This window comes from Alligator mississippiensis, chromosome 11 (assembly GCF_030867095.1).
Source record: "Alligator mississippiensis isolate rAllMis1 chromosome 11, rAllMis1, whole genome shotgun sequence".
Lineage (NCBI taxonomy): Eukaryota > Metazoa > Chordata > Crocodylia > Alligatoridae > Alligator > Alligator mississippiensis.
Window position 1 is genome coordinate 24,606,970 of NC_081834.1, and position 22,944 is coordinate 24,629,913.

General features: G+C 42.7%; 1 protein-coding gene and 1 long non-coding RNA gene across 2 annotated transcripts in view; one reads left to right on the forward strand and one right to left on the reverse strand.

The window, feature by feature from the left end:
* The window catches only part of LOC109280715 (uncharacterized), a 29,408-nt gene extending 24,750 nt beyond the window's left edge, over positions 1–4,658 (reverse strand). Inside the window, exon 1 of the long non-coding RNA XR_002087134.2 lies at positions 4,331–4,658. This is a non-coding gene — a long non-coding RNA (uncharacterized LOC109280715). The remainder of the gene's footprint in view (positions 1–4,330) is intronic.
* The window catches only part of UNC13C (unc-13 homolog C), a 524,763-nt gene that overhangs the window by 228,287 nt on the left and 273,532 nt on the right, over positions 1–22,944 (forward strand). The window contains exons 10-12 of the mRNA XM_014606134.3: positions 2,843–3,012; positions 5,156–5,271; positions 7,396–7,559. Coding sequence (XP_014461620.1) covers positions 2,843–3,012; positions 5,156–5,271; positions 7,396–7,559 — 450 coding nt within the window. The remainder of the gene's footprint in view (positions 1–2,842; positions 3,013–5,155; positions 5,272–7,395; positions 7,560–22,944) is intronic.

A 22,944-nucleotide genomic window follows, 5' to 3' on the forward strand; every position in this document is an offset into this window, starting at 1 on the left:
TGGAGTTCAGGGGTCCACAGTTTGGGAAGAAGAGGGATTCTGAGGAAAGTGGCAGTGATTATTGTCTCTCTGTGTGAAACCCTCAGACCCAAATGGGGCTCTGAGCCCCTGCCCCACCTCATATGCAGCCAGGACTGAGAGTCTCGCAACTAACAGGGCTCCCAGCTCTGCTACATCTCATGCAGCCTGGGCTAAGAGCCTCTGTCAGTTGTGGGACTCTGGGTCCTGAGGCACAGCCAGGGCTGAGAGCCCTGTCAGGTGTAGGGCTTTCAGTCCCAGCTGTGCATGGCCCCCACAGGTGGGATCCCCCTCAGCAAAGGGGGATCCCATCTGTGGGAGCCTGTTTCTTGCCAGAGCAGGGGAAGCCCATAGTCAGGCTCCCCCTGTACCGGCAATAGGGCACAATTGGATCTAATGTAAGATTCCATAGTCACACCTCCTGCCATGCACATGTGCATGGCAGGAGCTGCAGTTGTGTGGATTACGCATTAGATCAGGGGTGGTCAGAACATGGCCCATGGGCCAAATATAGCCCACCAACTGATTGGATCCAGCTCATGGATGGGCACCCACCCCCTGCAATGCTCTGCATGAGGCTGAGCCCCACCTACTCCTATCCAAGTCAGCCCAAGCCACACCATGCTTCTGCCTACACCTCCAGGCTAAGTGCAGACAGTCAAAAAGCCGGAGGCTGAATTGATTCAGTCTTTGCATGTTAGTCTAAACTGTACAGATTAACTTGAAAGGGAAGTGAACAAACATTTACCTTTGATTCAGGAAATGCAGCCACATGAAGTGCCTCAAGCCAGAAGCTGGGGGGGGGGGAGCACTAGAGCACAGCTTTGTGGCTGTGTGTTCACTTCCTCTTCCTGCTGCCCCTGAAGTCTCTTGGATTTGCAGTCCAGAATTAAATCAGCAGAATTCTGCTGGGTTGCTCATCACTTCCTCTTCCTGCTTCCAGGTGCCTCTGGGATTTGTAGTCCACAGTTGCAGCCAGCAGTAAGTTTAAGCAGGGGAGGGGGTGTTTAGCACCCCCCACTCCCTGGTCCCAGACCCCAGCTGGTGTTTGATGGGGGGAGGCAGTTCCCTCCCACCCCCCATAATCTAGGCTGCATCCCCAGCTGGGCTTGCCCCACCCCCACTCCCTTGTCATCCAGCCCTCACTGCTCCAGCTAGGGAGCAGAGAGGCAGGGCCAGCCCTGCTCTCTGGAGCAGACAGCACAGCTTAGGGCTGCAATGCACATTGGGATGTTGGGGGATTGTGATTTAACTTGAACCAGGAAGGGGCTTGGGACAGAAGTTTCATAAATTGGTTTGACCCAAATCAGTTAAGTCTGATACTACATTCAGCCAGGTTTATCTTAAACCAGTTCAGCCATTTTATAACTGGTCTATGTGCACTGAGCTTCTGTTTTGTTACAGATTGAAACCAGTTTCTGATCACTTCACCCATTTTTGTGTAACTTCTGTCCCTAGCCCCAGTGGCCAAGGCCCCAACTAGCATGCACAGTTTCCCAGCAGGGCTTCCCCTCCCAACCTCCCTTCCCCACCTAGCTAGGCAGCTGCTGCCTGGCACATGTTGCGACAGTTTTTCCATGCTAACTGTTGCCTGGAGTGGTGCAGCAGGGGCAGGAGGAGGAGGAGGTGCTGCTGGAGACAGGGGAGCCAAGCAGTACCTACGTGGCTGTGACAGCAGCCCCACTGGGAAGTTGTGTACACTGGCCATAGCTGGGGCCAAGACAGTACTGTCTGGCAGGTGTGGGGCAGGTGCATGCAGGAGCAGGCAGTGCTTGGCTCCATGCAGAGTGCCATGGAGACAACCACAGGCTAGATTGGTGGGGAAGTGGGGGGCAGACCACACCTGCACCTACACTGCCTGGGCAAGCTCTGCTGCATGCACCCCCTGCCCCATGCACACCCATTCCCCCATACACATACCCTACACCCACCTCTCCACACACCTACCCCCAACAGTCCCCCACACAATATACAAGAGTAAGATTTAATTTTGAGTTATTATGCAATTGCATCTATGTACATTACTCAAAAGAACATAAATCAGGGCACAAATTTATTTTTTTAAATAAAATTGAAGTATGTATAGCAGATATTTGATTTTATAATATGATTTTTGTATCTATAATTTGTTAAAATAATATCTTCTGACAGAGTTTTTGTGTACAGTTCTCAACCACTCACCAAAACTCATTAAGTGGCCCTACAGACAAAATAATTGGCCAGCCCTACATAAGATGCAATCATGACTTTACCTGCACATGTAGAGGGTTGTCTCACTCTCCATTCAAAGACCTACTGTCTTGATTTCAAAATATACTAAGAGATTTTCTCAAATTTTCCACCAAAACAATCTTTTTGAGAAGCTACTTTACTGTAGTCAAATGGAGTAGGTGCACTGAATCCATGCTGCTGGATAGATTTTGGTATACCCTGAATACCTCCACATTTAATAAGTTTTCTGTTTAATTATCTCATAATGGAATGCATATGATACATAGGTTGGGAAACAGTTTTGATGTTCCTAAAAATGTCTCATTCCTATGCTTAACATAATTCATTTCCAGCACAATTCATTCAATCAGGTGAATTTCCATAGTTCTTTGTGAACATAATGGTACTATTTAGTCTCACTGATTCTGTGTGGCCTAGCATTCCACTGAATGGGGCAGGTGCCACAGGGACAGTGGGGACCCCTGAAGATGCACAGTATCTTGTCACCATCAGAAGTTTATCCAGTGTATTGAAAGCAAGAAAAACTAAACAGACTTCAACAGTACATTTGGGAAAATGTATCATAGTCTGTATCTTATTATATTATTTACAGTGAATGCCATAACTCTACAGACAGAATAAAAGTGAGAGTCTGGGATGAAGATGATGACATTAAATCTAGAGTAAAGCAACATTTCAAAAAGGAATCAGACGATTTTCTAGGACAAACTATCATTGAAGTGAGAACTCTGAGTGGTGAAATGGACGTTTGGTACAATTTAGGTATGTACCTATTTTATGGTATTTTAAAAATTAGTTTAGACATAATCTCCTGAGGTCCCTTCCAACCCTAATTTTCTCTGATTCTCTGATTCAGCATCTTGCAGTGCTATGAGTTTTGTAATATATGTCTGATATATCAGAATAATGTTCTCTCTTAAAATAAAACTGTACTCTGCTTTGGATTCCAAGTTTAAAATGTGAGTTAATTTGCAAGTTGATTTGAAAACGAGTAGAATGTATGCTTTCTGTAAATCTAGCCACATGAGAAAGAACTTTGTTTTCAATTTGAATAGATAGCCAGTCAGGGAAAATTCTAGTCCAAAAAGCAGATATTTTCTTTTAATTCAAAATGAGATTTTCACCAGTAATGTGACTATAAAGATAATATAAGAAAATCCTTTATGTCAGTTTATTCACATGCATAGTCTGAGACATGAATCTACAAGGATGTATATTAGAGAAAGACATAACCATGCATTGGCTTATTGTATTGCAATTATGCATTACCAACCTTCTCCTTTAATCATACATGTTTGCATACAGGCCTGAGCCTAATTTTCCTCTGACTTGTACCACTTTTGCACTTGTATAACTCCAAGGATTTCCTTAGTATTGCTTTTCAGTTTTACATCCAAAGATGCAATACAGATGAGGATCAGGCCCAGGGTTACAAACAGCATGCCAGTAAATGGGATGGTATATGTGCAAATAAGTTGTCCTTGTAAACAAAGCTTATCTTATGTAAAAGCTAAGTATGCAATACTTCATTTCTATAAGCATATTGTTATGCACCATACAGACAGAGGCATAGTGTCAAGTGCAACTCTCCTGTACTTGTTTGGTAATATAAATATGAGTCTAGGTAGCCTGCTGAATAAAAAGTTTGGGGTAAATTATATAACTGAGACTTTTCTAAAGTTGGAATAAATTTGTTTCCTGAGCAACAATCTGTACCAAAATACAGTGCAATACCCTTTTTTCTCCACTGTTCCCACTTAGTATTCCATATGCTATTGAAATACAGAGCTGTGTCTGGGAAAATGTTTGCTGATTTGCAGCAAAGAAAACAAAGCCATGGGTTTTTTTGTTTGTACTGAGAATGATTTTTACTAAGAAACTAGTCTTTGTCATCACAAATGATTTTTCATAATATTGTTCAACTGATAAAACTGATATAAAAACAAGCAATTGATTAAACTGATTCTTAAAAAAATTACTGATTTGATTGGAAGCAATTTTAATAGCAATTTAATTTAGAAGGTACAAGTTCTTCTTGCACAAATAGAGAAAAGAAAAACCCAGACTGAAAAGATCTTACCTGTCATGTGCAATAATCTTTGGTAGATGGCTGCTGATAATTTTATTATTTGGAACAGAGGGTGGTACATTTCATTCTAGCACACAAGCAGACACACAAGAAAAAGGAGTGAACTATTCAAAAAAGAAATGCACTGGATCTGTTGAAATCCCAAATCCTTACTCATTATACTGTTCGCTTCATTCATGATTCGTCTTGCAGAAGAACTATGCAAAAGACCTACAAAAAAAATCTTAGTGCTTGTTGAATCAGATTACACTGGAATGGACTGGAATAATAATAGTTGGAATCAAAGAACTGCAATCCAGAGCTCAAGAAGCAATAGCAAATAAACAGACTTATACAGATTGTATGGTACAAAGTTCTCCAAGTCTTTTCTTTGCTCCCCCTCCCCCGCTTAGCTGAAGAATTGAGTTTATGGTAACAATATTCTGGTTTCCCCTAAGACATTGCTGTTTTAGAGACTGCTGGTAAAAATGGAAATAGGAAGCATCACTAATAATTAATGCAGATAATAAATAGAGAAACTAATTTCCTTTTTACATGATGGAGTATGAGAAATTCTTTACTTCACAACATACTGTTCTGCTTCATAGCCTGGACTGTATGTGAACTCAGGTTTGCAAAGCTATCAAGAATGTCATTACATTGAAAACTTCTGGCTAAGAAAAGCAATATCTGTTGAGTTCAACAGCTAGACTCTTCAAGCATAAAAAAAATCATTACTTGAACCAGAAAGAATTTTTAGAAGTGCAATACTATATTTATCACTTGACAGAAATTTATTCTTGGTAATAACTAATATATTATTTTTCTGTTTATCAGAAAAACGAACGGATAAATCAGCGGTCTCTGGTGCCATTAGATTGAAAATCAATGTTGAAATAAAAGGAGAGGAAAAAGTTGCCCCATACCATTTACAATATACATGTTTACATGAGGTATGTTGGAGAAGTTTTGTGGTGAGAGACATTTGTTTGTGTACAAGACAGTTTGGTACAAAGAAATTGGATAAATTGGGAGTACAACACTAATAAACAAGCCCTATATTCATATGTGGCTATGAAAACTGATACAATTAATTTCACTACAGGTTTTTCCTTTCAAAATATTGTATATGTATTAAGAGTCTCTAACAGTGACTGAATATAATGATGACATTCAAAGTCACTGTGTTCAAGGAGGAGAGACTGGTGTACTATACACATTGGGCAGTTAGTCTTGCCAGAAGCATCTGGAAAGGCCAGAAAATGGGATTCCTGACCCGCCTGCTGCAGTTCTCTACCTCAGTATTGTAATACCAATTACATGCTTTTTAATGTCATTAAAAGATGTAGCCACATTTGGAGGCTTTTTCATTTGTGTATGTATGCATGTATTTATTCATTAATTTTTAAATTCTCAAAAATCCCAGAACACATTTGTTATCTGTCCAATAACTGAAAAACTAGAATTAGTTTTGTAATATTCAACTTTGATATACAAGCTGTATTTTTCTCTAGGGTCTGAAGTATACACTCCAGGAACCTGATTGGTCCATTCTTTTACAATCAGAATTCCTATTAGTTTTACATGGATTTTGGTTATTGTAGGATTCAAGGATAACACTGTGTTCTCAGAACTTTTAGTCGAATTAGGAGTGCACCTCATGACATACTGGCCTTTTTTCTGGTCTTCATGCCATAGAAATGTCCTCTGAAAAGAGTATTGTTTTCCAATTTTAACCACTGGTTTAGATTGGTGGATTCTAGTTTCATATTCTGGGGACACAAGACTTTAAAGTATTTAGGTACTAAGCACTTAGAAAACCACATGGTGAGAAGAAAGAAGGAGAGATCTTCATTCACTGTTTGTGAATACAGGGCAGTATCTATATGTTGTGGATGTTCTATCTTAAATGTACTGATGTGTGTGTTATTTAGACCTCAGAGCCCTGGCAGATGAGATGATAGCCCCTGTTTTCTTTCAGTTTCCTTGGATGCAATGTTTTGGGGACAGGAAGATGATAGCAGGAAACAAGCAGGATCAAAATTAAGCCCATTTGAAAAAAAATGAACAGAAAGTATCACAAATAAAGTCAGCATCTTCCAGCATTCTCCAGTAGATATCCATTTCCTTTAACCCCTCTTTCTGTTATGCCCCTTTAATTTTTATCCCAAAATAATTGATGAATATCTAAGTCTGGTAGGCAATGGGCATGCTATTAATAGTGCAGTTCTAACTCTTTGATGTGGCCACAAAATTGGCTCTGGTGTGACTTACATTTGGTATTTATATATAGGGTGTGTATCTTTGATTAGGATCCCACTTAAGCAAACAGCAAAATTACCTTGACTTCAACAGTGCCAGGTTGCACTCCTAAGATGCATGTGAGGTGGGATGTGGGAAAGAAAATTGTAGAGAAATTGAAATGGGCTCAACAGTTTTAGTTGCCTTTTGTCACTAGAAATGATCAGGAGACCTAACAGTTACCAGTTCTGTTTATAGCCAAGCTAGGTGATCGAAGGTACAAATTCTTTGTCATTTTCTTGTAAATTAAAGGCTAGCTCTTGCTGGGAAGCTTACTAAATCCTGTTCTTATTTTGTCCCTTTGTTCTTTGAGAAATTTCTGAGCTATTCGAAAGATATTGCCTATAACTTACAGTTTTTAAATCTTGAAATTAGAAATTTATTGTATACAAATCCAATTCAGGCTGCCGGACTGGTCACTGAGCATTATAACATCATGATATAACATATGAAGGGTATATGAAACTGAAGAGAAGGTTTCTGCATTATTTTACACAGCATTAGATCTGTTCTAGTCTGCACTGGTTTACTGAGGTGACCTTATGTCAAGGAGATAGATCAAAGTGCAGAATCACTGATTTGTACTGGCAGAGTTCCATCACACAAAAAAATTTAAGCACTAGTTTTCTTCTACCAAATGATGCTTATTTGGTTCTAGACTTTGGAAAGACAAATAGAATTTGAAAATAATGAATATGTTGAAAAAATAGTGCATTGTATAATACTACTTAAAGATGGAAATTATTGATTTGAAAAAAAAAATCTCTTACCTTTAGAACCTATTCCATTACTTGACGGAAGTTAAATCTAATGGTGCTGTAAAAATTCCTGAAGTGAAAGGTGATGAAGCCTGGAAGGTGTACTTTGATGACGCTGCACAAGAAATTGTAGATGAATTTGCAATGCGTTATGGAATTGAATATATTTATCAAGCTATGACGTAAGTATATAATTTCCAGAAAAATAAATACATTCTGAGAGAATGTGGAAGAGGGTGGTTAAGTATTTTGAAACTTCATCCTTGTTTCTCCAGTTTAGATCCAATCCTGATGAAAAAGATTAGGTCATTTAAATCTGTTTCTCAAACAGTATTCACAGTGAAGTAGTACTTGAACTAGAGATGTGAAGGCATTTAAAAAAATATTGGTCCCACCAGTGCACTTTCTTAACCACTGTGGGGTAGATCCAAGTTCATTAGTGCTGATTGTCCTGAATAAAATTTTTAGATCCTATAACACGGTCTTCTGATGTTGTATACATGCTAGTTGTTTGATATTTTGTAGTGGTAAAACATCAGCCCAAATATACTTCTTCAGAAGTAGATAAACCTTCAGGGGGTCCTGGCAAATGATCTTAATAATATACATGCAGAATATATGTATATAACACATGCTGACTACAGCTTCTAAAAATTTTAGCTGTACCGAACCTGTATTACATAATCCAAGACTGAAACTCTCTCCAGTGACTTTAGACCATAGCCCCTTACTTCAGGAGCCTTGTGCCTAGAGACATAAAAAGCAGGGCTGTTATTATCAATCACCAGAGGCTGGAAACCTATTGTATTTACCCAAATCCAAGATGACCCTAGATTATAAAAGAACCTCCCATTAATTAGGTTCTATACTTGAAAAAATTATAAATTTGTTATAATTTTCCATGTTTAGAATCTAAGTATTGGAGGGTCATTTTAGATTCATAGATTGTTAGGGGCTTGAAGTGACCTTGCAGATCATCGGGTCCAGCCCCCCCACTCTAGGCAGGAAGACAACTGGGGTTAGTTGACCCCAGTGAGGTGACTGCCCAGTCTCCTCTTGAAAACCTTCAGGGTAGGTGACTTCACCACCTCTGGAGGGAGTTTATTCTACAGTCTGGACACCCTGACTGTGAAGGAGTTTTTCCTGGTATTAAGCCTGAAGCAGCCTTCTAGGAGTTTGTATCCATTGGTCCTGGTCTTCCCCAGGGATGCCCTAGTGAACAGTTGTTCACTGAGCTCCTGATGCACTCCTCTGATATAGCAGTAAACTGCTAACAAGTCCCCTCTCAACCTTCTCTTCTTTAGGCTAAAGAGGCCCAGGTCCCTTAGCCTTTCCTTGTATGGCTTGCCTTGCAAGTGTCTGAGCATACAGGTGGCTCTTCTCTAGACCCTCTCAAGTTTTTCCATGTCCTTATTGAAGTGCAGCACCCAGAACTGGACACAGTACTCCAACTGTGGTCCCACCGGTGCTGAGCAGAGTGGGAGTATCACTTCCTTAGTTTTACACAAGATGCATCATTTGATGCATGCCAGTGTGTTATTTGCCTTGCTAGCCACTACATCACACTAGTGGCTCATATTCATGTGATGGTCAATCATTGCCCCTAAGTCCCTTTTGGCCATGGTACAAGTCAAGCTGTCACCATCGAGCCTGTATGTATGTTGAGGGTTGTTTGCCCCCAGATGGAACACCTTACACTTGGAAGTGTTAACCTTCATCTGGTTCTGGTCTGCCCAGCTCTTGAGTCTGTCCAGTTCCACCTGTATCTGCAACCCAACTTCTGATGTGACCACACTGCCCCATAACTTGGTGTCATCCATGAACTTGGCCAGCAAGCTTTTCACTCCCCTCATCCAAATCATTGATAAAGATGTTGAAAAGCACTGATCCAAGCATGGACCCCCTGAGGGACACCACTGGCAACTTTGTGCCAGGACAACACAGATCCATTCATGAGAACTCTCTGGATCCTACCTTGCAGCCAGTTTCTTACCCATTGAACTGTAAAGCAGCTGAGCCCACTATCTTCCAGTTTTCCCACAAGGATATCGTGGGATACTAGATCAAAAGCCTTTTGGAAGTCTAGGTATATAACGTCTACCTCGTCTCCCATACCCAGGTGGTGAGAGACCTGGTCATAGAAGATGAGATTGGTGAGATGAGACCTACCTGTGACAAAGCTATGCTGGCTGTTGTTAAGAATCTTACCTTCTGTAAGCGTATAGCACATAGAGTCTTTAATGAGCTTTTCCACGGTTTTCCCTGGGATAGAGGTTAGGCTGATGGCCTACAGTTGCCCGGGTCCTCCCTCTTCCCCTTTTTGAATCTTAAATTCATCCCCACCAGTGCAGCACAGAAAGCAGTGGTTGGGGGGGCAGGCAGTGGGTCAGATAGTAGGGAAGACAGTAAGAGGGCAAGTGGTAGAGGAGCAATGGAGGACAGGCAGTAAGGTGGCAGCTGGTGGGTAGCAAGCAGTGTGGGTGCAAATGGCTTGTCCCTTGCCACACTTACCCCCACTTATGCCTACCCCCAGCAGTCTCAGCCCACTGGTTATTCCCCTGAAGCCTCAGGCCCACACCCTGCTCTTTCCCCATTATTCCCCATTGGAGCCTTTGGGGCTGCCAAGGGACATAGGTGGGAGAAACTGCAGGGGGCAGTGGCAGATGTTTCAATCTGGGTCAATCTGACTGCTTAAGTCCATGTCCATAGGCTGGATCCAATGGTTCCATGGGCCAGATCCAGCCCATGGTCCATAGGTTGCTGACATCTAATCTACACTATATTTACTCAGTGCAAAATCAGTCAACATAAAACCTAGGGACAAAAATTACACATAAACCAGTATAAATGATCAGAAACTGGTTCAAATCCGTAACACAACAGAAGTTCAGTGTACATAATCCACTTTCAAAAAGGCTGAAATTGGTTTAAGATAAACCTGGATGGATGTAGTATATGATCAAGGTTAAGTCAGTTTAGTGAACTTCTATCCCAGATCCCCTCCAGATTCAAGTTAGCTTACAATCCCCCAACCTCCCAGCATGCTTTATACCTCCCCTGCAACCCCCTACCCCCACTTGCAGGGTGGGTGGATTAGCCTTTGCCCAAGCTGTCTGCCCCAGCTGAGCAGGGATGAGTGCTCTGGTATCCCCTGGCTTCTGGCCTGAGCCACTGCAGGCATGTGACTGTATTTCTGGAATCAAAAGTGAATGTCTGTTCACTTGCTTATTGGTTTAATCTACGCAGCTTAGACTAACCTGCAAAGATTGAGTTGATTCATCCTCAGTCTTTTTCACTGTCTGTACTTAGCCAAAAGGGCTGTATTCATTTCTTAATTACACACATGGAAAACTATAGTAATCCTACTGCATTCATTCACACCACATAAGTTGTGGAATTTTTAATCAGGACATGTATCTTATTTCCTCTGTCTTCTTATAACTCTCTCGCCTTATAATATTAAGTTACATAAACCTCTAATTTTTTTATTGCAGAATATGACACCTTACATTATTTTAATTAGTATTTTTTTCATTTTCTGCCACATTGTGATTTATTGTACTTTGTAAGTATTAGAAAACAGAAGGGCACTTTTCCTTAGTCTTCTTCCTCCAAGGATCTCAAAGCAGGTTGGCCTATCAGGCTTAATTCATTCACGAAGCCCATGATTTCTCAAACAGTGGTGGTATATCCCTGGCACATATAGGAAAACTCTTGCATAGTATTATAGAACCTAGAAGCTTTGACACTCATTCCCTTGCCCTATGCAGTAAATTATTTGCCCTTCAAAATTACTTATCTTTTTCTTGGTGTTATATATTCTTGCATTTTGCTAAAAAAAATGCTAATTATTACCTACTGTGCTACTCTAACTAGATAGCTTGTTGTTCTTTGAGGTTCACAAATGACAGAATTTTAGCAAGATGTTAATAGTCTGTACATACACAGTACATGGGTAGTAAATGTCTACCTTTCCCTTGTGAAAACAAAACTACTATAGTATAATGAATGCAAAGGCCAAGCAAAGGATGACAATGTTACCTTCCCCAAAAAACAGGTCTGGCTAAGCTTCACAAAGTTTTCTTTTAGCTGTTTCTAGACTAAATGATTATTACACTGTGGGATGAATGTGCATCAGTCATAGACCTTTAGCTGAAAAAGACTATGCTAAATTTTTATTCATTTAATTTCTTCGTGTTTAAATGAAAACTGTATTGGAAAGTTTTCATAGCACTAACATTTTAAATCTGGTTCTTTCTTGAATTCAAATGTGCTGTGAACTAGAGATGTGAATGTGTCAGTAAGTTTCGCACTTTTGATTTGAGGTCTCGTAAAACCTTTTTCACTGAGATGGAATGGAAATGGGACAGATTAAATTTTCATCTGAAGAAAAAAATATAGGTTTTTTTTAATAAATAATGTAATAATACTCATATTTTCATCATTAAAAAAGAGATGGAGCTGAATAAATACTAAAAAACATTTTCCTGGATTTTTTTATGAATTAGCTTACACTGGCTTGTCCCCTTTTAGTCATTCCTTTCTACTGACAGTTCTGTCCAATGATGTTACTGTCTAGGATTCCATACCAAACATTTTAACGCAAATATTTATAGAGTATTTCTGAAAGTGATTGGGTTTCCACTAGAGACCCAAGTCTAGAAGTTATGTTCATTGAATGAGGATAATTAATTATTTACATTATTTGGCAATGTTTTATGAATTTTGAATGGTGAATGTGTGTGTATAATTTTGGACAGTTTGTAAATACGAGGGGAAAAGTATCAAATTCATCTTAGACCCAGCTGTACTGGGCTTCCGTAAGCATCTGTGCACTCAGTCTACTCAAGAGGTTGTCTCAGTGAAGGTATATCAGTTCACTGGGAGTTTCTTTGGGGCTGCAGTCAGTTTGCTTTGTTTGTACTTATTTAAAAATGTATTTTTTTTAAAGCACCATAACAAGTAGCAGAAAAAATGTAGTTTCTTGATTTAGAGAACCGCATACTTGGAAATAATAAATATTATATATAATTTCAGGGAGAAACACCCAGGGGTCCCACCCTTCTTCCACAGTACAGGTCACCTGCTAGCAATTCCATTTCTCTGGATGCCTGGATCCCCTGTGGTGTCCAAGATCAAGCTGGAGTCTCAGGATTGAGTGGGACACATATGGCCACCAAATGAGAAGCAAGTAAGGAAAGGGAGCTCCATTCACTGCTGCTGATCCAGGGATCCAGCAGATTTGTTCTCAGCTGATCCAGTGGCAGGGGAATCCCGAAGATCACTCCTGCCCCACTACAGCCATGGGTTGCGGGGTACAGCTGCACAGGATGCCTGGTCCCTGCTCTCTCCCCATGTACCTCATTTCCCTTGCTGGCCCAAGAACTCTAGTTATGGGCAGCAGCTATGCCAAGAGCCAAGCAAAGCTAGGGATGGAGTGTCTGTGCAAAACCCCTCTTCCCCCCACCTCACCCCTTCTAGCACCTGCTCCCAGACCAGAGGGGATACTCAGGAAGTGGGAGCACCTAAAATGTGGGTGAGACAACAGAATTGCCCACTGATGTCACCCTCTGCAGCCCTGCCTCACACTCCTCAGCTGCTCCCACAGCTGGTGCCCCCAGGCCATGAGGAAACATGGTGGAGGGGGTTGGGGAAGGGACCCAGAACCCTGTGCAGCTACTCCCCATAGTTGTGGCTGGAGTGGGGAAGGAGGGTCCTGGATCAGCTGGAGACAGCAGTGGCAGGGGCTTCCAGGCACTCCTGCTCCCTGCCCACCCCACAAATATCTGCTACAGTCCAGGAACAAGCACTGGGAGGACCTGCCCACCACTGCCATCTTTCCCCGCTAAGCCCAGCACCACCCGTTGCTGCTTACCAAAGGGGTATGAGCAGCCCTGGGGATCTCCCATCCCCCAGGTCAGTGGGTGACTAGCAGCAGTAGATAGGTTCTCCCTTCTTGCACCCAGAGGTAACCCCTGCTGGATGGGGGGAGGGGGGAGAGGGGGGGAGCCTGCACTGGAGAGAAGTCAGGGGAAAGAATCTAAACTGCTTTGGGGACTGCTGCCAGGGTTAGCCTGCCCACAGTGGGGGAGGGGGACTTCGAGCTCCTTGCAGCACTGATGAAATCCCTTGCACCCTGCTTTTCAAGTTCCTGGATCTGCCCATGGAAACACCACAATCACTGGAATTCTCTGACACTTTTTTGGCACTTTCACTGAAGAGGCTAAGGATCGAAGTACCATAGAAACCCTCAATTCCCTAGATAGAGCCCTTCTGGGAAAGATGTAAAGTAAAATGGCTGAGGATGGGACAGTGAGAAGGAGCTTGAAATGCCACTTTTTTGTGAAATAGCTCCTTTCTATGTCAGTACAAAACTGCTGTTTCCAGAGCTGCCAGCCAGGTGTCCAACATTGAATGATGTGTTAGATGATGCATTCTGTGATAGATGTATGTAGGGTCCATGGGTTCTCATGGTTTCTTTAGGAGGATGTTGATTGTAGTGGTAGTGGAGGTGCATTGTTATCTATGGCTAAAGCACAGTTGTGGCACAGTTTGTGTTTGCTGATGAACAAGGAGTGTGCTTCTTTCTGATGATGAGTTGGGTGAGGTTTGGTACTTGTTGTAGTTTTTACTTGACATTTTTATACAGGCCACCTTGGAACCATGTTTCTTGGTGTTTTAAAACTCCATTCATAGAATATCACTCTAAAGGTATATATGGTGCCAAGTGATTGATATATGGTCCAGGTCCTTAAGAGATTGATAGTAGTTATAAGAAATTATGTCATAACCAAACAGTTATATTCAGTCCTAGTCATAATCAAATATTGGTACAGTAGGTAAAAGAGCTATCTTCTATATTGACTCTACCCCTATCCAGTTAGAACAGCATAACAGAACTGGTGCACTCTCTGCCAGGACAGACCCTCACTTGGAAAAGGTGTATTCTTTCAGAGTCCCTCTTCTAGGTGTTACAGGTAAGAACATTCCTAATAGCCACATAGCTGTCCCCATCCCAGTATTGATATCCATATGAGGCTACTGAACACCAGAGAGCTTGTGGCCATAATCAGATAAGTCCACTTTAAAATTATTTAATGTTAGACCCTATTTCCCCAAGAAGGCAATATAAATCAATACTGCTAAATTAGCTAGTGCTGTCAGATTCTGGAAGGCAAATAGAGGAAAGTGATGAAGAAGAACAATGTGTCCCCACTTCATTCCCCTCACTCTCCCTTGATAAGTGCTTCACCAGTTACTAATTTTAAGGTTGTACAGGACCTCATTAAGTACATGTGGGACACTCCTATCCATACCTATGGAAGAGGGGCTAGAGAAATCTCTCAAACTAGATATCTCTCAGAATGGATATTCTGACACCAGAAATTACTATAAATGTGGAACAGTTGGAGCTTGAGAGAGAGACCTTTCTGCCACAACTAAATGCACTAACAAAAGGTACCAAGTCATCTCCAAAGGATTTGAGTGCTCTTTCTCCTCTCCAGTGTGAAAATCACTTACACTAGATTTTGGATCAAGAACTATTGAAAAGCAAGGACTTTCCAAGTTTGCACATAAACTGGACCTGTTTGGATGTGGAAACTTTTCATATGCCAACCACCAAATTCTGTGATTAATTACCAAACATTTCTATCTAGCTACAATTACTTGAATATGAAAAAACTGTCTCAATTTGGGGACAGCCAACCTAACAAAAACCTAGTCATGCTAAAGACCAGGGGTGTGCGAAGCGAGCCCTATTTGATTCAAATTCGTCCCAAATCAGGGACAACAATTCAATTAGTTGATTCAGATCACTGTCCCCGATTTGATTCGGCCAAATATGAATCTGAAGATTCGATGCTGATTTGGAGAATCAGCATCGACTCTTGATTCCAAGAAGCTGATTTGGATACTGGCTCGATGCTATATTTGGCCCATAGACACAGCTTTAAATGTTTTTCTACATACCTCAAGGTACCAGTGTGGCTTGTGAATGCTGCGATGCTTGGGCACATGCAGTGTCCCACAGGAGTGGGGGGGGACCTTCCACATGCTCAGTAGCGAACCCGGAAGTGAACCGGAAGTACTTCTGATCCACTTCCGAGTTCACCAGAAAGTACACTGGGCGACCCCTCTCTGCACCTCCCCTGGCTTGGCAATTGCCCACAGGGGGACCCCAGTTGCCCCCAGACCCAGGAGGCACCAGTCACCAAGCCAGGGGTGTGTGAGGGGGCACCCAGCATGCTCCCCAGTGGACCCAGAAGTGGACTGGAAGTACTTCTGGTCCACTTCTAGTTGTGCTGCCAGGGTTGTGTGGGGGAGCCCCCCATGCTTCTGTGGGACACTCCACGCACCCTAGCATCACAGCATTTACAAGCCACCTGCTACCTAGAGGTATGTACAAAAAAACATTTAAAGCTGTGTCTATGGCCGAATCACCAAATCTTGTTGAATCAATTTGGAGGGTTCTGATTCAATTTGGAGAGATTAAAGGGTCCTTTGGTTCAATTCAGACTCGGAGATTCAGCCACCGAATCGGGCTGAATCTCTGCCGAATCAAATCAGGCACTGAATCCTCATATAGCCCTACTAAAGACCATCATGTTCAAAGGACAGTTAATAGCTCTCACATCCTTCCAGGGTGAGACAGATGCCTTGGACACAGTGGCATATACAAAGGCTATGCAGGCAGCCTTGAGAAGATCATCTGGTTTCCAAGTCCTCAGGGATTTCCTATGCACTTTGGAAAATTCTACTAGGCACCTGTCTACTTCATCTACATTTCATGGCCTCATTTTATTATATCTGAAAGCTTTGATATTGGCTTGATGATGTCTGCTAAAAGAAACTGATGAGCTGAAGTACCTTCTGCTACAAAACAGGAAATCCTCAAGCAGACTAACTTATAAAGATAAGCAAAAGTGATTTCTCCTTGGGCATTTTCTCCTTCTAGAATCAACTCTGTCCTTTAATGTTACTCAATTCAGCAATATTTACTCAACATGTGGAGTTTCAGTTCTATATGTATCAGTCTAGCAACACCACCTCCTCCTGTTCAGGGTAGCACTGTATTTTCCTGCCATACATTGGCAAGTTTCCTTAAGGGTTCCTTCCCTGTTGGGACCTCAGTCTTCAATTAATAGAATTAATGCTCCTAGTAATTGTTCCCTTTATTACCTGTTAATGAAAAATACCTTCATAGTAGCTGTTGAATCTCTCCAAAGGATATGGGAGATTCAGGCCCTCATTGTGCTTCCTCATTCAAAGTTCAGAATTGCACAACAATAGTCATTCATGTCCTAGTTTTCTCACTCAATGCCGGGGAAGCAAAACCTCTCATGCTTGGTGTGGTAAAGATATTACCATTTCTAAAATTAACAAAACAAAAATATTCAGGAATATGCATAGATGGTTTGGGTCCTTTGCAGGAAAAGTTAAGGATTAGCCAGTATCCTGTCAGAAATTATTTAAGTAGATCTCCAGCTGTGTAACGACATGTCATGAATTAGACCAGTGCAGTCCAACTAGCAGTTCAGGGGCTGCGTGTCGCCTGCAAGGGGTTAAACTGAAGCCTTTGGGCTCCCCCTGGTTGCCATGCTCTCATCCCTCTGGCTGCTAGTGCAGCTAGGGTCTGCAGGCTCCCCCTCCCTTCTCTGGCTTCCATTTTCTGCCCTCACCCCATGGAGTAGGGCAGAGTAGGATAGCATGGCTCAGTGTAGCCTGCAGTGCTAGGGGTGCCCACAGCCAAGGAAGTGGATGGGTGGTAACCCCATGTGCCCACCCTTGCACACAATGCAAACAAACAAACCCAACTCCTATCTTTTTGGGCACTAGGGGGGAAGCCCTTTGCCTCTTTCCCCAGCACAGCAATCTGGCCATTTCTTGGAAGCAAGCTTGATCTGCTTTCAGCTTGCCTCCAGCTTGCAAATTGTTCCCTACCTGGCTGCTGCTTTTTTATTGTTTCCCCTGGAGTTTTAAGCTCCCAGTGAGACACTCCTTCATTATCCAAACATGCTGCATCTGGACTGTCTCAACAAGGCTCTTTCTTCTTAAAGGGATAGATCACCCTGTTACAGTATGGTTCTATTCCACCCGGTTATAGTCCCTGATAATACCTTAATGCATGTACTTTTGTAATATACCATCATCTTACCCATAACACAAAGTCATGAAAAAGCAGCAAGGAGAAGGAGAACCCACATTTTATATTAATTTGTGGGGACTAAAACGGTGAAATAGGATCATACTTAGGCACCTAAATTCACTTATACATCTAAAAAGGTAGAATAGAATCTGACCCAGACTGCACAAAAACAAACACTGATGGGAGTTCAATGATCCTCTGTCTTCCTTTCCTAAGAATTTGCGTCCCGCCCTGCAGCTTTAGGATTCTGATGCATGTTTCAAATACATGGCATGGTAGGACTGAGAAACTTTAACCATGAAAATAGCTACAAATCAGACACCCTGCCTCCCAGTGGACGACGCTGCTGTTTCTCCCCTTCCCCATCCCAAACTCCTTTCTTCCCCACTACAAAAAAGCCAAATCAAATACTCTAGAAGAAACCAAAATTATTTATTGGAGTCCTGGAAGTATTTTACAGTGGAGTCAAGTGCAATAACTTGGGGGTCGGACTTGATGAGGGGGTCGGACTTGATGATCTATTGAGGTCCCTTCCGACCCTAACACCTAACATCTATGAACTATCCAAAATCCATTGTATCTTCTACACTCACTAGCAGGGATCAGGATGGGTTAACACCTAAGACTCATGCCTCAACAGTATGATTCTCATTCCTGCAGATTAATTAGTATTAGCTATGCCATATCTTTTTTCTTGACAGCCTTCACTTCATTATGTGAATAATGCAAATCACCCATTAAGGTCATTTTCATGATAGCTTTTGTTACTTTAAGAAGTGCATGTTAATTAGCATGCTCTACAGGTGTCTGTATCAGTTCAGAGGTTAAACCTGGCATGCTATCAGGAAGGATATTAGTCACAGACACAGCAGGTTGGTTGTGATCTTACACTGTAATATAATTACAAAAAATAAAATGGCAGTGCCTGTTTGTAGAGGTACCAGGCAATCACAATTTTAAATGAAGTTAATGGCAGATCATCACCTCTGAAAAATCAGACCCTATGTGATTTTTTTACTACATTATTACATTGTCATTATGCTATTCACCAAGCAAGTAAGAGATGTTATAACTTACTGTCTGATCCAGCTTCTGCTAAAATCAATGAAGCCATTGACATTCACTTCAAAAGAAAAGAGCCAGCTCATCATTTCCTTTTTGCAGGGACTGTTTGGGGGACAGGGAAATGTATCCTTGTACTTTGGCCATTTGAGGCATATTCATTTGAAAGCAGAACTAATTGAATTGCAGATTTCTTACCTAGGGTATCTCTACCTCCAGCTGTCATGATCTATGCTGCAATTTAAGAGAATAAACCTGTTCATAATACTTCTCCGGATTATATTTAAAAGAGGTGAGAAATCAAATATACACTTAAGAAATTATATTACTAAGTTAATTTATTACACGGTTCACTAATTTAAGATGGAAAAATACAGATAAATTAAAGTTACAGTTAGATTAAATCAATGGATTTAAGTTCAAAATTATCTGCTCATCAAATTAATACAATAGATGCTCAAATAAATTTTATTTTAGTCTTGTCTTAAGAGACTTTGAAGAACCAGTTTTTGGTCAGTCTAAGAACCCAAGTTCTATCCAGTACAGCATGTTGACGTAGTAGTGAAAGATTATAGGTATTTATACAGTATTACTGTCTGTAGCATCTATCCATTCTGATTTTGTATACCTTTTTCCTTGGGATAACCTGCCCAAAAATAAAGCAGCACTCAGTTGAAGATGTTGGTGTATGCAGGATACACTTTTCTTATGGATGAACTTTGTTTTATAAGAATCATTTCTCATATTATTGCACTTAGTAGCCATCATGACAGCAGGGCCAGTTAGTGAGTCAAGAGTTCAGGGTAGTCAGCATGGTCATACCCAGAGCTGACCCAAGCAGGGTGCAGGGCCTGGGTCAAATCATCCCATGCAGGGCCCCACTCCTTCTCTGATCCCACAGGCCCTGGAGCTGAAGAAGCAGCTGCCACCATTGGCAGCAGCATCGGGGGCGGGGTACTGAGTGGCTGGATGTGGAGCCACCGCTCCACCCAGCTTTGCATTGCCACTGCTCCACCCCACTCGCGGGGCCCCCAGAGCACAGGGCCCAGGGAAGTCGCCCCGATTCACCCCTCTCCCACACCCAAGGACAGTCCTGGTCATATCCTTTCACAGTGGATAATCTTTAGGTCTTAGGTCATACTGGAAATTTTCATCATTAAATTTCTTTTGGTGACCTTTTGCAAAATCAGGTAGGTCAAACTGCAGTCAAGTAATCTTCCAGAAATATAGAAAATAGGGATGTACACTAAAGATCTGTAAAATTGACCTCAGTCCCACAGCTGAGGTATTGGGCATGAGACCCATAATGGACATGTTTAGACATGCGTGGATGTTTGGTTCCCTGGAGACAAGTAGCAGTGGTGCACCTTGTGCTGCAGCTGCTTGTCTCTGGGGAACTCCCATACCATGTGTGTTTTGGAGCATGGCAAGTTACCCCAGGTACAGTAGGACAGGCTTGATATCCAGGGGTCAAAAAAAACCAAACCCTCCAGGAAAAAAACAAACAAACAAAGCAGCACATACTTAGGCAGCGTGCCCTTTCAGTGTAGAGAACACTGGACTATGCAGTATGTGGTGCTGTAAACTTGTTTGCAATGCCACATACCACATGACTGTGCTAGTCTGGATGCACCCAATGAGTCCAAACCTTCTTTTATAAAACATCTAATGAATGAACCATCACATTCTCCCAGGTAGTTATTCTCCTTGTGGCAGTTGCATAAGTGATCTTACCATTCCTTAAAATATTCTGGACATTTTACCAATTCCCAACAGATTTTCAGAGCTAAGAAATCATGACTTTTCCTCAGTTTATTTAAAAACACAATCTCCTTTTGCATTTTTTAAAGATAAATCCTAGTTATAATTGATGTTTTTCCACATTCAGGTCAAATCTGGGTTTATGTTCCTTACATAACATGCTGCACCAAGCAAAATGAAATTGTGCTAACATATCCTAGGAGCACACTTGAAGTAGAAGACCTCCTTGACAAAGCTCCTACCTCAAACACAGGTGACCAGTCAGACAAAGGGCCAAACATTCCCATTATGTAGGAATTTCTCTGCTTCAGCAAGAACAAGAGGGACCATGCTAGCCAGGATGTTGGACCAACTAACCAGCTGCTGGTGCAGCCCAGCCTGGCTCCACAAAGCCTCTGCCAGCCCGGGTCCTGCGCTCCTGCCACCACCGACCCTGGTCTTGGGACACTGGCATGGGCCTCTTGCTCCCACTCAGCTGTCACTGCGCTCATGCCCACCCACTTGCTGCTACTCACTCCTCCACCTGCTGCTGCTGCCACCACCATTTCCTCACTTTCCCTCCCACCACTGCCACTTCTCCCCACCCATCAGCCACTCTAGCACCATGTGGTTCCTGGCTGTGTCGCTGGGACTGCAGGACACAGCAGGAGCTGGCTCAGCCCAGCCCCAAGGACTAGGGTGATCTCTGGCAATCCCTCCCTCCCCTCACCCTGCCCTCTGCAACTTAGCTAAGAATGCACTCTCAAATGGAGGGAGGCAGGGAACAGCCCCAGGGCCACCAGGCCAGGAGCCTCTGCTAGGCAAAGGCTTCTGGTTGGGGGCTGGGGTTGATGTGGGGCCATGCAGGCCTTGCTGATGTGGTTGCTGGGCCCTACCACCAGCTTCCCTTCAGTCCTACTGCTGCTGGTGCCTTGCCATCTTTGACATGCAGCCAGGGGCAGATAATAATTAATTTTCTATATTTTTTCAGGGGTCCTGTGGGCCAGGTACAATGCCTGGTGGGCCAAATCCAGACCACAGGCCATGTTTTGCCTGCCCCTAGGTTAATCCAAAATAAAATAGGTTAATTCAACCTAAGGAATGCTTGCACATGTTTCCAGGACAGCCCTGGGCCTGGGAAAGTCAAGCCAGTCTTTGCAACCTTGGGGCTCTGCTGACTGACCAGGTTATTTCCACCACACACCCATCCCCTGACTAGCCCTCCATAGACTAGCTAACCCCTCTCACAGACCCACCAGGCCATCCTAGACCTAACCCCCTTTCCCAGACCCACCAAATATCTGGGTTGCCAGCTGTTTAAATCTGTTCCAGGAGGTTTCATCACATAAGATAATTATATTAATGACTGAACATGCCTGCGTACTTGTGTATATCAATTACAGATTACAGTGTATAGACTTTACATCAGAAATCCAAATGCACATTACTATTACATTTTAAAAACCCACTGTACTACTGTATAAATTGGATTCAACATTTAATATTTATTTGAATGAATGCTGCGAGACTCTCAGCAGTCTCCTGGAGACTTATATCTAATTCCTGGAGATTCCAGAGCAATCCTGGAGGGTTGATAACCCTGCTGCCTGTAGATCCACCAGATCCCCTCACTGCTGCTTGCCACGAGGCAGCATGGGCAAGTGCTTGTATGTGGCAATCCTGACTCAGATTTAGGCGGCTTAAACTATGCTGCCTGAGCCTGAGCAGGATCCCACAGGCACTTGTTCACAGCCTTTGTTGCTGTTTCCCTCTGTGACAGGGGGCTATCTTGAGGCTGGCCCACTAATTGGCCTGCCCACCTGTTTAGGGAAGTCCTCCCACCTGACTCACCTGCTATGTCTTTGATGTAACTGAAAAGTTAAATAGTTGTTCCTAGGTGGAAGGCTTCCCATTTAATGCCAGATGCCAAGGGCATAATACATGGCTCTGTACTGTCCCTACACTGTGCCCCATGCCTCACAGATGGCATGATTTCATAGATGTTAGGGCTGGAAGGGACCTCAAAGATCATCAAGTCCAGCCCCAGGGGCAGGAAGTCAGCTGGGGTCAAAGGATCCCAGCAAGATAAGCATTCAAACACTTCTTGAATGAGTCCAGAGTAGGTGCATGCACCACTTCTGGAGGGAGTCTATTCCAGGTCTTGGGGTCTCGGACAGTAAATAAATGTTTCCTTATGTCCAGCCTAAAACAGTCTTGGAGGAGTTTATAACCATTGGTCCTTGTTTTTCCTTGGGGCGCTCTGGTGGACAGACCTCCCAGATCCTGATGTACACCCCAATGTACTTATAAGCAGCCACCAGGTCGCCCCTGAGCCTGCACTTTTCCAGACTGAAGAGTACCATGGCTCTCAGCTTCTCATCATAAAGCCTATTCTCCTGACCTCTGATTATGTGCCTGGCTCTCCTCTGAACTCTCTTAAGCTTCTCAACATCCTTCTTGAATTGCAGAGCCCAGAATTCTATGCAGTACTCCAGCTGCAGCCTCACCAAGGCCGAGTACAGTGGGAGGATGACATCCTGAGATTTACTTGAGAAGCATCTATGGATTCAAACCAGAGTATTGTTTGCTTTACCAGCTGCGACATTGCATTGGTGGCT